Source organism: Callorhinchus milii, unplaced genomic scaffold (genome assembly GCF_018977255.1).
Source record: "Callorhinchus milii isolate IMCB2004 unplaced genomic scaffold, IMCB_Cmil_1.0 Scaffold16, whole genome shotgun sequence".
Taxonomy (NCBI): Eukaryota; Metazoa; Chordata; class Chondrichthyes; order Chimaeriformes; family Callorhinchidae; genus Callorhinchus; species Callorhinchus milii.
The window spans coordinates 11,668,108-11,684,129 of NW_024704757.1; the positions used below are offsets into that span (position 1 = coordinate 11,668,108).

The 16,022-nt window shown below is 36.6% G+C and overlaps 1 protein-coding gene across 2 annotated transcripts in view; it reads right to left on the reverse strand.

Moving 5' to 3' along the window:
* snx29 (sorting nexin 29) overlaps nt 1-16,022 on the reverse strand; it is a 135,306-nt gene that overhangs the window by 61,419 nt on the left and 57,865 nt on the right. The window contains exons 15-16 of one of the 2 annotated variants that reach the window (XM_042341041.1): nt 15,586-15,692; nt 12,424-12,683 (exon numbers count right to left, since the gene is read on the reverse strand). In XM_042341041.1, coding sequence (XP_042196975.1) covers nt 12,675-12,683; nt 15,586-15,692 — 116 coding nt within the window. In that variant the 3' untranslated portion in view covers nt 12,424-12,674. Of the gene's footprint in view, nt 1-12,423; nt 12,684-15,585; nt 15,693-16,022 lie in introns of those variants that run through there. The other variant, XM_007893700.2, reaches the window with a different exon arrangement.

Below are 16,022 nucleotides of genomic sequence, written 5' to 3' on the forward strand. Positions count from 1 at the left end.
CCAACATTTTGCCCTGCCGGGAATCAAACCCAGGTCTCTTCGCTTGCGAGGCGAGTGCTCTAATCACTGAGCTACAGGACTCCACATGATATGATATATATATATATATATACACACACACAGTAATACTTCTCAATTTCCAGATTATAATCAATTTCAGACACAAATCGGTGTCATAATTACAGCATCTGATATTCAAAAATCTTAAAAAATTTTGAGACATGTTCATGTCCCTCCACGGCCTTGCATCCTCCTAATGCGAAAGGCGCTACACAAATGCAATTTTTTATTTGTTGTTGACCCTACAGCCATGACCTCCCCTCAGCAAATACTGGCCTGCTTCATGTGTCCTGCTTGGTTCACCCAAAGAGTGCGCGAGTTTTCATACATTCTGCTCCCACTCTCTGGAACTCACCTATGTCTTCCAATTTATCTTTTTAACCGTACTTGCAATTGAGGAGAGGGGATGCCTCCCCAACTGACATGGACAGTAAACATTTTTTTACAGCCACATCAGTTGTGTATCAGCTTTTTCAATGAATGGCATTTTGTAGTCATTTCTCAAAAATCATAAATACAGCCTTAAGATTTATATGATAGTTAATTCCTTTTTCTTGTCTGACACTTGCTGAAACCTATTAGCATGTGTAATCCAGACCAGCAATTCCAAATTCTGAGTTCAGTGGTTAATTGTCCAAAGCCATGCCAACATAGTTATAGCTGGAATGGGGTAAGGTTGTAAATTGTAAGACGTTTGAGCGAGGCATATCAAATGGAAGATTTTATACTCTTTATTATAATGAAATCATCATAACTTTTCACTGAAACCCGGCTAAGTTTTTTGCACATATAAATCACTTCATCTGGTGCTGCAGATCACTGAAGCACTACATAAACCTCTTATTGTTTGCAAGTTATTATCTGTTCATGGAGTGACATATTCCAGATCTACATCAAAAATGCTTTAAAAACTCAATGTCTTATGTTTCTGTAATGGTACTCTCAACAGGCGGTGTAGTTTTTTTGTTAAAGAGTTACCATTATCGACTCAACTGAGAACTTCAGAGTTTAGATCTTTTTATTGATTCCTAAGAAAAACGCCTTTACACCTTTACAGTTGCACTTTGGTTAAAGTATGCCCAGTTGAAACATTTCTGTCAACATCAATACTGGACAGCTTGATACCCTTGATATTTATTCCTGGCCTAAATATCTCTAATACTCCACGTAAAAAAGGGACAGTTTTCTGTCTTCTGAATAAACCAGGATTATAGCTATGTAATGTTCAACGATGAACATTAATGTACACAGAAATGATGTACAAGATTAAAATATATGCTTGTTTGATACAGTTTGCTATGTTTCCGTTTCTATTTCAAAACTTAAAATTTGCCTTCATACTGTATATTGTACTTTCTGAAGCACAAGTTTGTTTTTTTCAGTCATTGGCAAATCTTACACTTGATTTGCCTGGAATAAATCATGTTTTATTATCATACTGCTAGGAAATAGGGATTTGAAGCATCAACCGGAAATCATAATTTCCTTGAGCAAGAATAAAATCCATGATTTAGATGTACATCCACTCCATCAATGCTGAAACGCCAATATAATGTGCCACAAAGAATCCATCATCTGTAAAGGAAAAAGCTACAATAATACAAAACTTGCATTTATAATAGCTCCTTTCATGTGAATATCTCAAAATATTCGTCAAATATTATGAGCAGAGAAAAAAGAAATTTGATGTTGACCAAAAGCATTTGAAGTGGTATTCATTTAATAAACAATAATAATGCTTGCACTTGATATATTATCTTTCACATTGGGAGGGCATCACAAAAGGGCTTCACAAGATTCTCTGTAAAGTACAGTGATTGTTTATTTTGTAGGCAAATGCAGCAGTCAATTTGCATACAGTAAATTCCCATGAACAGCAACGGAGTCAATGATCAATTGTACCTATGGGATTGTTGCCAAATGCTGTGAGAAACTCACTTCTCTCTTTGAATAACGCCATGGGATATTTTAATGTTCACCTGAACAGGCAGACAAGCCCTCAACTTAATGTATCATCCAAAAGACATCACCTTCAACAATGCAGTGCAACCCAGAACTGCTTGGAGTGTCAGCTTAAGCGAAGCAAAGTTAAAGTGCTGAGATAGACCTTGAACCTACAACCTTCTGACGCAGATATCCTTTTTTAAGCAAGAACCAGCCACCGCAATTTCTAACTTTTCGCACACAATGTGGAAGGTCATACAAGGAGAAACCAATGATGTGTATGTCGATTTTGAAGTACAGGACAGTTGTGGCTGCACTCTGCCAATTCTGTCAGACTTGTCAAAGAATCATAGAATCATACAGCACAGGAGGCCATTCGGCCCATCGTGTAAGTGCCGGCTCTTTGAAAAGAGCTATCCAATCAATCCCACTCCCCCGCTCTCTCCCAATAGCCCTGCAAACTTGTCTTTCCCAAACTTGTGCAGTTCAAATGTGTCAAATTTGACACAAGCAGCAGGACAGGGAGATGAAGCATCTGCAGCATCCTTATCAGAAGCCTGATTAACATTTCATACACTCTGCCAACACCTTAATATTTTATATATAACATGCATTTGATTTAGCTCCATTTCACATTGTCGAGATGTCTCAAAGTACTTCACAAGTGTCGTGACTGTTCATGTGTTGGCAATGTCCATACAGCAATGTCCCACAAACAGCCATGAGGTGAATGACCAATTTTATTTGGGAGATTGTTGGTCAGGACATCTTTTGTGTAACAAAATCCAGAATTAGCAAAATATGGAGTGATCCTACATTTAGAACACTGGATATCTGGATGTTTTTGTGCTTTTACACTCTATGTGACTTTATGTAACAGCACATCACATACAGTATAGAAAGTGCATTGATAATTTCAGTTTCAAGTATCTGTTTCCAATGATCAAGAACTCCCGAACAATAGTCTTGACATCTAGAAACCTTGGGATGTCCTCCTGAAAGCCGTTATATAAATCTACATTTGTATTGTGTTGCGTCTAGAAGCCTAGCTCTAATAATGAGGATACAATAAAAGACAAAAAGAAATCCAAACAAGAACAAGCAAACTAACCTGCTAATCAGATACACTGGAGATCAGCTGTTATATTTATATTCAGCGGCTGGCAGCCAACAACTCATTCATTACAGAGACAGGCTGTTATGGAGTCTGAAAGTGTAGTGCTTTTATCTCATACTTTGCCTTCAGAGTAAGGCTCAATTATAGAATCAAAGTAGTAAATTGCAATACTGTAAACTTTAGTGGGTGAATGTGCTAACCACTATGGGAGCAGGTGATGTGTTAAACCTGCAAAACACAGTTTACAATAAACCCAGTGAAGCGCTTTGAGACATCCTGAAATAAAAGGTCTTTATCAAAAGTCAGGATTATTATTTTCAAGAAACTCCCACCCCCTGAAATTCCACACTGCTTCCCCGAATAAACACAAGAGAAGAACTGGGTTCAATTCCCAGGCGGGATGAAACCTTAGGCAAGTTTCCTTACTCAACACACACGCCTCTGTTTACCTAACAATAAGTAGGAACCCGAATGTTAATCGATTGGCAGAAAAATCCCTTGGAAAAAAAATAATAATTTGGTCACTCACTCAATCCACAACTGCTTGTGGGACACTGCTGTGTGCAAATGGCTGCCTCATTTCACCTATAATAATAATAATAATCCTTGCATTTGATATAGCACTTTTCACGTCGGAAGGACGTCCCAAAGCGCTTCACAGAATATACTGTAAAGTGAATTGATTGTATATTTGTGGGCGAACGCGGCAGCCAATTGCGCACAGCAATGTCCCACAAACAGTCGTAGATTGAAAATGACCAATTTATTATTGTTTTTTTTTGGAGGGATTGCAATTATTATTATTAACCTACAAAATATACAGTCAATTCACTTTACAGTATATTCTGTGAAGCGCTTTGAGATGTCTCAACGGAGTGATAAGGCATTATTATTATTATTATAGATAGTTTAAAACATCTACTTTGTAAAAAGATTTTCCCAAAACTGCTACGAAAGGTATTGGGTGATACCCATACAAAAAGATTTGTGAGTCAGTATAAAACAATACACACACACCTCAAAATATTCTTTCAAATTCTTTCAGCTGCTGAAAAATGTCGGTTTTCTTTCTCATTATGATGAAAGAAAATTCAAAATATTGACCATTTCGTACCAAACGCAAGATGCTTTTAAACTGCAAAAACATTTAATCTTTGCTCACACAGATTTTTTCATTCAAAAACAGAGCACTTCAATATGAGACTTTTCTTTTCTGATAAGGGGAAAGGATTAAATGTAAGTGTAAGATTAAATGTAAATGTAAATTGCTGTGTTCTGCCCCAAATCACTGAAACCTGGACTTATGAGAAAAAAAAGTCAATTTACCCACGTTTTGACACAAAATTAATTTCTTTCCAATATAGCAAATTTTATATTTATATGAAAATTCCTCTGATACTTCCAGATGAGAAGTCTGACCTATTGGTTTGTTTAATGAAATCCTTTCTGCACATTCATGACTGCGCTGTAACGCATCATCCTGAAACCAATACCTTGTAATTGAAGAAACCGAAAAGGAACAATTAATATAAACACCTGAATTATTTATCATATGCTTCTTTAAAAATGCATTGTCACTGTTCACATACAATCGGCCACCGAATCTCACTATCATTTGCATGTTAATTTTTGCTTACGGACTGAAACCTAATGGACCAGATAGATCCCAAGTATCAAAATTTGTAAACCAGTTGAAGCCACAGGAAATCCACATACATAAAGATGTTTTCAGTAAATAATTAATACTTGTCCATCCTCTTTCCATCCCCATCCACGCCTAATCAGCATTTCTCCACAATCAGCAAAATCATATAAACTTACCCTTTGATACCATTATTCTTGGTTAAACAGGGTACTGTATTTTGTAATTTAAACATCTGATTGTAAAAAATGTCAACTGCTGAACAGTCTATACATAAACAACATTGATTCAATTGGAAACCATGGGGGAAGTGAATAGAGAAGAAAAATAGGTCAGTCACTCAATCCGATGAATCGAGAGGCACCAGTCATATAACTCCTCTTCAACAGTGGCTTCAGCCACCCTCCTACACTCTCTGTCCTCTACTCTCCCTGATTCCAACCTCTCCCTCCCCCCACCTATTCATAACATAACACGTAGGAGCAGGAGTAGCCCATTCGGCCCTTCGAGCCTGCCCCGCCATTCAATTCAGGTCCTAATCCCTGACTCTTCAGCGCCTTGGGATGTCCTTCTAACATGAAAGGCACCTTACAAATGTAATTTTTTATTGTATTGTATAAAGTAAGATTGAGGTCAAAACCATTCAGATAGAGATCTCTGATGAATGATATTCTGATGCAGAATGTATGATTGCTTCAAATTGTCTGATAAAGTAGAAAATCTCTGTTTGTGTATGTGACCCGTTTGGTGTACATATGTCTCTTTTGAAAAGAAATCCAAGTCTATAATTACATGATCAGAATGCTATAATTTAAACTCTAAATTAAGGGAGGCAGGAAGCAAAAGACAGTTAACGGAAGGCAGGTGGTATTAAATTACATTTTCTGAAGGTTGTTCAACATAAACTATCTAATTAGTTAAAATGAAACGACTGCAACAATGTTCTTTTAAAATGACTTACTTTTTCCTCGTTATTTATTAAGTTATTTGTTTTTCAACTGCAATTTGCTTTGTTGCTTACAGTAATATTTAAGACTCAATGGTATACATCTCTAAAATGTAATTGTTTTCCATCTAATTCTCAAAAAAATGCTCTTTGGAGCAACTTTCAATATCAATCAACAACTTGGCATTTCTAGTCTGGTACCAGGTCAGAAAGTCTAAACATCACACACATTATGACTGCAAAGCAGCAGATAGCAATTGAAAATGGACCAGTTCTCATTTCCACCCTCAGGCAATCTTCCTATGGAAAAGACAAAACTGCTTTTTAACACACATCAAAACAGGCCTCAATGTGAATTTTGCTCAGAAAACTGGAGGCAGAAGTCAGTTGTTTTGTTTTAGAATCACTTTTTTTAAAAATTATAGCTGTTTTTAAAATTTATTTTCACCATAAATACCCGGAAGGAGGGGAAATTGGTGAAAGTCAAATCAAGAAACAATGAAAATAGAAACTTTTTGCAAAGAAGGGGCCATTCAAACTATTGTGGCTGTGCCACTGCAGAACTTTGTCCCAGGTGATTGAGTAAGTTGGGTGAAATCCAAAATACAGTAAGTTTTGCCTGGGCTGAAGACGAAACATACCTGATTTGCCTGATACCAGGGCTTAAAAGGATTAAATGAGGACTGGTTGGATAAACGTGGTCTGTATTCCCTTGAGTTTAGAAAGTTGAGGGGCGATCTAATTGAAGTTTTGAAAATAATTAAGGGATTCGATAGGGATATAGAGAAACTATTTCCTGTGGTGGGGGATTTTTGCACATATAGTTACTCAATTGAAACAATGAAATGCTTTTTATAATAATAACTATCCTTGCATTTGATATAGTGCCTTAGTACTTCAAAATTTCAAAGCGCTTCACAGAATATACTGTAGAGTGAATTCACTGTATGTTTTACGTGTAACTTATGTGCCGGATTCAACTGATTATGAACAGATCAAAGTAATAATGTATGATAACTACTGAACAGTCTTTGTATTTTTAAATGCTTTATATCCCTAAAGGTCTTTCATACCTTATATAATTTTTTGGTTGAAATATTCATATTGCAATTGACTACACATGGTCAACTGCCAGAATTATATTTCAATGGTAAATGTAATTATCTCTTGGTGGGACTTTAATGAATTACCAAGTAATAGTGAGAAATCATCACCGAAGAATTTAACTTGCTGATTACAAATCTTCCATTATAACAAATGCTTTTTCTGGTCTAAGATAAATCTCAATTTGTCTATGACATTCAAACTTTGCCGAAAAATAAATTATTTTGACTAGTATAACAAAAAGCCTTGTTGTAATTACCGTAATTTGTTTGTGTGTAGGAAGTGTTTAGTGTCATCAGAACATCTCATACATTCACAGCACTTGTGTAAAACATACTGAAAAGTCTGTCAGAATAACAAATGTACTGAAGGCTTCACATTACATTGAATATCTTCACAAGCAGTATGCTCACCAACTTAAAACACACTTAAAAAATAATCTACATACAGAACTGATGTAAATATAGGTGATGAGACTAAGGGTCTCCACGATTGCAGGAGTGGGTTGGGGTGGGGAAGGGGGCTTAATCTAGAATGCTGTATGACATTGCTCTGCAGGACCTCATAAGCCATCAAAGTATATCCTACATATCTAAACTATGATTTACAACTAATCAAATGGGGAGTATTTTTTATTTCCAAGCATTCCAAGAAGAAAAAAATTAATTCATTATAACCTAAAATTTGAAACAGCTGCGTATTGTGATTTGGTTTCTCCTACTCACCTTTTGGAGTCCCTATAATTTTGACCAATGTTGATTTTCTAAGAATCTTAGAAAGCTCTGCTTTCAAGTACAGTACCTGGATCAATAGTTTCAAAGAAATAATTACATTTGTAACAATTAATATATTTACTGCAGGAAAAAGTGTATTCCTTATTTTCATGAATTTGAACCAAGTCAATAGAATGAGAAGGATTACTTGGAATTACACGGCACAGAAGCAAACTATTCAGCCCAATTAGTCCATGCCAAGGTTGATATTCCTTTAAGCCTCCTAATGTCCTCTCCCGTATCCATTTATACCCTTCTCCCTCATGTATTCATTTGCAAAACTTGTGCAGAACTACCCAGCAATACTTACTGAATAAATTTGAACAACAATCTGTCACAGAATAAAGTTGCATTACAGCCACAAACGTGAACCACAGCAGAATTGCAAGCAGCCCAACCCTGAAGCACAAAGCAATTTAAAACTTACAAATGTTACCTCCACATTTCACCCTCCAACGTCAATGAACGGTTATGTTATTATGTTTCAAAATGTAAATGAAAAGGTAGAGGCAAAGACACAAACCTAACACAAAATACAAATGTAAATGTAGAAACCTGCAGCAGTTAGATATATATATATATATATGTATATATGTATATATATCAAAGCTCAAAGTCCTGGAAGACAGGAGCAGAAAAAAAATTATGAAAGTTTCTGGGGCAAAGAACTAACCTACTGCTACACAATCATTGGACGAGAACCTAATTAATGGTGAGTTGAAGGTCTTTTCTCCTAGTGTGGATTTGCTGCCAACAACAGGTTTGAAGTGGAAGTCTGAAATAAGGCTTTATGTTCACTGCAATTTGGTGCCAGCTAACATTCCCAAACAACACTCCCAAATAACATTCCCAAATAAAAAATGCCAGTTGCACTCCGCTACCTTGCTCAAGTTGGTGTAAAACAAATGTAATTCATTTCATGCAGTCAATGGAGAGGTAGCCTTTTATGTCATCGGACTGAATAGGAATGGAACCTCAGCTACATTTGGCAGAAGAACAGCGTTTTGACCCTATAATACTGCCTGTTCCCACCTTTTTAAAGTGAAGTATATTTAATTAGTTGATTGCTGAAGAAATTTCTAGTTTATGATTGGCTTGTAATGTGTTGCAGAATCAATCCTCTTGCCAGGAAGGAAAATGTGTGTTTCTTCAGACCAGCTGTTCACCGACTCGGCTCACTGCTGACATCAGCAGCGCAGGAATCAACGACTCCAACTGGTCCAAATATGCCTCTCTCTCCAGGGTCCAGGCGCTGGATCAAACTTGAACTAAATCTATTTTCTAAACATGTAGGAGCTTTTGTTTTTCATTTATTTGTTTGGAAGTTAGCAGGAGGGAAACGGGTCGGGCTGACTTTTTTACTTCAAAATAATTCTCCTTTCATATTTTACCATGGTAACCATGCAAAGCACAAAAAAATTACAGTTGGAATATTGTTCTGTTTTAGTACATATTGCCAGTTACCAATAGATAAAGCAATATCCAGCCAAAATGGCAAAGGTAAGTGAAGAAATCACAACAAATTTATTTTAATCCAGCACCTTTATACAGATTTGTGATCTGAAAGAAACAAATGATGCTTCTGTGCAACAATTATACTGGATGGCACGCAGAGGGAATTAAGATAGAAGTCATCATTATAATACCAACAACATTACATAATGTTCTACAAATAAGAAGCCTGTTATTCCCATTCTTTCATAAAAGAGAAATTATTATTTATAATAATGTTATATTATATTTAAAATATAATATTATATTATTATAAAAGAGAAATTGGTGACTAATCAGTGCTCAAGAAATATCTGTAACACACGATTAATGATTTTAATTCACAACACTGACATCTAAAATTCTAAAAGTAGTTAAAGCTAAGGCACTCTTTAAAAGGCATTTTAAACCAGGCAACAAGGAATATTTTTTTTAAAAATGTAACCGGGGGTAGTACTGCTGCACATCATTTCATTTTCTAAAGAAACTCTGGTTTACATCAAATGCGGATGTTTCCGTTTGCCTCAAGTATTACTTTAATCAGATTGTCGTCATGATTTGGAACCTGTTCCAAATAAATGAAATACTTTCATGTACTTTTCCACAAATACAGATGGAATAAAGCCGGTTCATGATTTGCCCTTTATTTAAAATAACTCTCTGGACTATAGTTTTGAAAGCTTCCCTTCAGTTTCCCATTTTTTAAATTCAATTTAACCTGATTATTTGTTCTCAACAACTTTGGGGTCACACATATTAATGTCCCTAATTAAGTTGAAATCTGGTTTTGATAATAGTCTTTCACAGTAATATTGCAAGTACAGTGGATTAAGCATATAATTTACTTCATTTTTTGCTTGCTTCCAGTCAGATTTTAGCCATCATTGTTATTTAGAAATGTATTCCGGATCTAATGAGTGAAATTGCAGCTTCCAGGTCCCTCTCCTGACAATCAATCTGTTTCAAAGCATCTCTACCCATCTTTGATGCAACAAGGAGAGTGAATTCTGTATCTTACTTATACTAAAGCAATTAAGTTATGTGACCCAGTAGTAAGAGGAACAAGAATTATATTTCAGAATCACCCATGCCTGTGATCTCTGCAATGCTGCCAAAATTGAAAAAAAGTGGTGATCCAATGGATCACCCAATAACTTTCAATGAAATTGGTTGCAATACAAATCAGATTTGGTTTCTGAATCTGCTTCTTGGTCTTATTTTGAGAGCAGAGCTCAGAATCAAATAAATGCACTTTAAGTACTGATTTGAAAATTATTTAATAATCGTTATATTTGGTATTTTGCCTGTCATGTCAGGAGATCATCTCAAAACGCTTCACAGGATAGACTGTAAAATTCAGTGACTGTGTGTTTTGTGGGAGAATGTGGTACAGCAATGCCCCACAAACAGGATTGTTGGCCAAGACACCGGGAGGCATCAAACTTTAAAAGAGGGTTTGGCAAGGAAGTTTTGCTGAGATATAGACTTATTACCGCCTACTCTGAGCTCTGCAACCTGGTTATTATCTCGAGGGAATAAACTGTCCAAACCATGGGAGAAGCTGTAAGAACTGTACTTTCCAGTAGCATTCCTTAACACAGCTTGTCCAAGAACAGGAAAGTAACTGCAATGTTTTATGTCATGCAATGGAGGAAGGAGTACGAACAGAGAGACTTAATTAGGCATCAGGCATAGATGCATCAGACAGAACGAATAGTAGGGAAAGAAATTATGTTCATTACAGCTAATTGGGGACCCTGTACCAAGGAGCCATACAGGTCCTGTATTCTGCTCATTTATGACATAGTCTGTGCATTTTACTAAAGAAAAAATAGGATCCCTGGAATTGGTAAGAAAGCATTTTTATGTATTTACTTGTTTAGCATGGTTCAGCAAATTCTCATTGCCTTCAACTCAAAAGGTCATCAATTCCACTCATTATCCTTTTTTTTTAATAAACACATGGATCCAACATTATAGATCTATTTGGTTGCCATGTATTAACCAATGATCATTGTTATCTGCTGTTCCAGGAATGTTAATCAAATGCTTGGCTGCAGGCTACCGGCAGAATTTGTTTTATTTTATTTCTATAATCAATATTCATGAGCAATTGTGTTCATATCAATCAATGCTAGAAGCAGTTGCTATCTGGTTTGTGCCTCCCAGTATATTTTGAACAGAGAACTACAATGTTAAATGCATTAGTTCAGATATTTGCCAAGCTTCCGTTATTCAGTTAAAACCTCCTATGCAATGCACAGAAAGGTTGCCTGAAGAACAGTACATCTGAATTGACTGGGCTTACTACTTGTACATTATCCCACTGCATTGCAGAACATGTTGGTAAACATTTACAGACACTAAATGAGTAGTGAGCCATGAGAGTATAAACACATTTAATATTTAGTTCTATAATTTAGTATTCTAAACAATTGTACTCCACATTAAAAACTGTTCTTTTAGGCCTCCAAGCGACATTCAATCAAACATTAAGAGGTTGGAGAACAGACAGGGGAGAATGGTGAAGAAAGAATGCTGGAAACCTTTGCAGAGCTGAAAAAAGATCCATCAGTGAAACCAATCCACATGATGGGACAAAAATATTTTTTAAAATTCAAAATCGAAGAAAACATGGTCAGGGCAGACTTTAAGTGAATCTCCAAGAGTCCTGTAGAACTGACAGACTCAGGTACTGACTACCACGTCTGTCACAGAGAATCAGTTAGATTCCAATGTTCCAATGCCAGGTATGTTACCCGGGAGCGAACTCAGCTCCAAAGGGAGCACACTTACCTTAGCCAAAAAGAGGATAGCCACAAGTTGCTTATTAGACAAGCATTGGTTTGAACCCTTGTCTGGTTGGTGGATAGCCAGTACCAAGAATTGCTCATGAGCCACATGGTGAGCAGTGCAGCTCAACATAAAATGTGTGAGAGCATTGCCACTGTCCGTCTTTCCACAAGTTAAACGCGCAATCCCTAACCATTGAGCAGTGATTCAACCACTTGGAGGTGTGGAGCTTCAGGGATACCAATGAAGGTACGCATCAGCCCTGGAATCTCAGAAACATACACGTACAATTCCTTGCTACAGGAAGTCTGTGGAAAATAATGCTGACAAGTATTGGTTCAATTGAAGCCTGTAACTTTTCTAAATCTGTTATCCTTTGTTGAAGATGGCCATTGAAGAGAATTTTTATTTTCACAGCTCTCACTGTTCCTGATCGAGATACAACATCCTGTGCTGTTACCTCAATTAACTTTAAAAGTCTTTGTTCACACTGAAAGGTTCAATGGGAGAAAGGGATACACATATAGATTTTATTTTGCTTTCTTTCATTTCACACAACCACAAAGTCACAAATGGATTTTCTAGAAGTTAATTTCCACATGAATGTTAACAATGCTTAGAACAAGGGACCAATGCAACAATTCAAGGTTCATTCTAGCTGTCCACTTTAGTTCATTGTTTACTAGGCATGATGTCACTCTCATTTGTGAATTGTTTATCAATAAATAAAGCAGCTAACTTCTTGTGTTCTAGTTTTATAGTGTCAACGTAGGCAATTTTCATTCAGACCGTAATTCGGCAACTTTAATATACCTGTATTAAGAGAAATTATAAAATTATTTTGTGAACACACGAGCAGGAATAGCTTAGACAAATATTTATATTTCTGTCAACTGGACAACTAATAGGATTAAAAATAATTGTTTTTTTTTAAAATGATGCTTTTAGAACCTAATTTTAAACATCAGAGGGATAAAACAACACCTGCAGGAGATTAAAGTTCCATTTTTGATGTATTAAATGGAAGCCATATTCCTCTACAAACTGGCGAGTCTCAATTCAAAATTATTTTTGAAGATATAAGAGAGCAGCATAGATACAATACAACATTACATTTGTGAAGCGCCTTTCATGTCAGGAGGACGTCGCAAGGCTCTGAACAGTTAGAGATTAGGACCCGTGCAGGGGTGATGGGTGGGGGGAGCGGGAGGGGATTGGAATCAGGGCAGGTGGAGGGTAGAGAGGGTAGCCGAAGGCACGGTCAAAGAGGAGGGTCTTGAGGCATGCCTTGAAGGAAACAAGGGAGGGAGCAAGGCAAAGGAAATGTGGGATGAAGTTCCAAGGGTAGGAGCAAAGAGGCCGAAAGTTTGACCGCCGATGGTGAGGCGAGCTGGGTGGGGGACATGGAGCAGGCCTGCTGAGTGGAAGGAGCGGACAGGTTGATACGGGGTTAGCGGGTCAGAGAGGTAGGAAGAAGCAAGGCCTTGGAGGGCCTTGATGGTGAGAACGAGGATTTACTCCAAGCATTTGAATGCATTCATTGGAATAAAAAGCCTTATACAAATGTAGATTAATTGTGTAATCGTAAACCCAACAATTGTATAAGGTCAAACACACTCTACAATTGTCATTTTAGGGACGAGAAATTTAAGAGGAAGGTCGCAAATTGAAATAATGCCATTGATAAATGGCAAATTCTGCTCAGAAATTAGGTACACCCAGAAAATGTAATTATTTTAAAAATGTTGAAACAAAAATTCCAAAAATTAAAGCTTCCAAAAATTAAAATTCCCCAAATTGTGGCATGATGCATTATTCATGCATAATCATGGCATACATCTGTTACTTGCCAGAAGTTACAACACACAGACTAATGTTGCATTCTGTCTTCCAAAAATAACTAGTGCACAAAAAGTTGAATGATTTTAGAATATTCACAAAGGAATACCTACTTTTAAAAAGTCACGCTACAAACAGTCTTTTAAAAAGACATGCTTTCGCAGGAACGGAACTGGTTGGGCTGACTGGCCTGTTTCCGTGTGGCTTATTCTTTGCAAAAAGGTTGCTATTTCAATTGTTTCCATTTAAACAAGACATGACTTTTCTGAGGAAATAGGCATATTAGCTCAAGTGAGTATTTTTAAAAATACCTTTCTCGTATGAGCACTGGGTGACACAGTATTCTGGCACATTGCGTTCAATTTGCAAGTCCAGCTCTTGTGCCTTTGGCAGCTTCAAGTGTCCTCAGTGCAATAATTCTCCCTGGTCTTAACCCAGTTTCTAGTTGCTGATAGTCAAAGTGCATAAACGGCCAGTGTGTCACAAAGTGGTGCACACAGCAATTTCACTCAAAGCCAAAACATAATAATGAAAATCTAGTATTGATATTAAAGAAGTGGAAGATTTCACACTGGTGCTACAGGGACGGATCCGTTGGAGAAAAAATGGAGAAAGAGCGCGGGGAGTGTTATTTTCCTTTATTACATCTATAATTTTTCTTGGTAAATAATAATGAAAAGACTCATCAGCAGGTTGCCCTGTACAATTGTCTGGATATTACAGTGTAATAATACGTAATATGAGTACTAAGAAACTGACTTGACAATTTACCTTAGAAACATTTCTAATGTGACAAATATTTGCCCGGGCCTCAGTGTCTCGGATATCACAATCACAAACAAAGCCATCTCCAATCACCATTTCATCCCCTTTAACTCCTCAATCCTTCTCCCCACCGCCACCAAACCCACCTCCATCTCCTACCGCTTCTTATTTTCATTCATATCCTTCAGTACTATTCGCCACTTTGAAACCTTAGATTCTGTTCAATCTTCTCTCCATTGAAAACAAGCTCAGTTCTGCAGTTTGTTTTGTTACTTTAAGTTCGAATGCACAATAGACAAAAAAAATTATGAAGTATATATCAATGATTTCTAAATCAGTTGTTTTCTTGTAATCCAGAGAAATGGAAAATTGCTGAACATAAGTGCTACTTTTACTCTTAAATATAATAATGATCACTTTGCTTCAGCAGGCGTTTCTTTGAAAAGGCCTCTCAACTGCTAATTAATGCAACTACTCGTAAATATGCATGAATTCCAGCTGTGATGCCATTGAAACACAATCGGAAAGATTAATAAAATACTGTCAGTTTGTAAGTGAGCCCAAGAGATCTTTTGCCATCTTAAATCCATTATAATTCAGTACAGATATGGATACAATTCAAAAATACATTATTTGAAAATAAATATATAAGGAAATAGATCATGTAAAATCAATGGTGTTAACGCTCAGGATTCAAATCTTAAATTTCATTTTGTGGACAAAATGCATTAGATTTCCTTGCAGGAATGACTTCCCTAAACATCTTAAAAATGCATTTAGCTTACAAAGCAATAAAAAGTATACATTTCTAACAGAATAGGCAGCAGATACCCTTATATGGAGCATTCTTGCACCTTGACGAAAACCTCACATCGAACTATAGAACACTAGAATTTACATCTTAGCAAAAGAGGATTGTTTCTCTGGAATGTCAATTGTTTCCATCATCTGACCTCTACCCCCTTCCCCCCATAACAAGCAAAAATTACAGGTGTAACACCATAATGTGTAATCCTAAGACCAGGAAAGTAATGGAAAATGGCTGTAGTTTTGTCTATTTAAGAAAAACATAATGTCTGAAAAAAATTGCCCAACCGAGAATTGTTCTTACCTCTATTAGCTTCCGCTCATAGGTGTTAGCCAGCTCATATTTATCCACCAAAGGTTTAGGCTCTGGGATTGTAAGATCTGCATCACTGCTCCGCACATTCGGAAGAACTAAGCAAAACCAGATATTGAAACAAATTAAAACTACATGTTTATGACAGTGACTGTTTCTGTAATTTTACTGGAAGTTTGATACTGTATGTCAATATTTAAACATCACACCAATGCTACATAAGATCAGGACCTGTATATTATCCTTCGGAGTAAACTCCAGAATAGTCTAGTCCATTCTCCCCCTCCCCCCCCCCCACACATACAGAGTTAATTTGTCGTATTCTGTTAGGAAATAATATTCTGTTAGGAAACAATATCTTGGGATACAGTAGAGTGTTTGGGACATGAGCATGTGATTGCCAGGATGGAGGGTGGGCCATTTTTCAC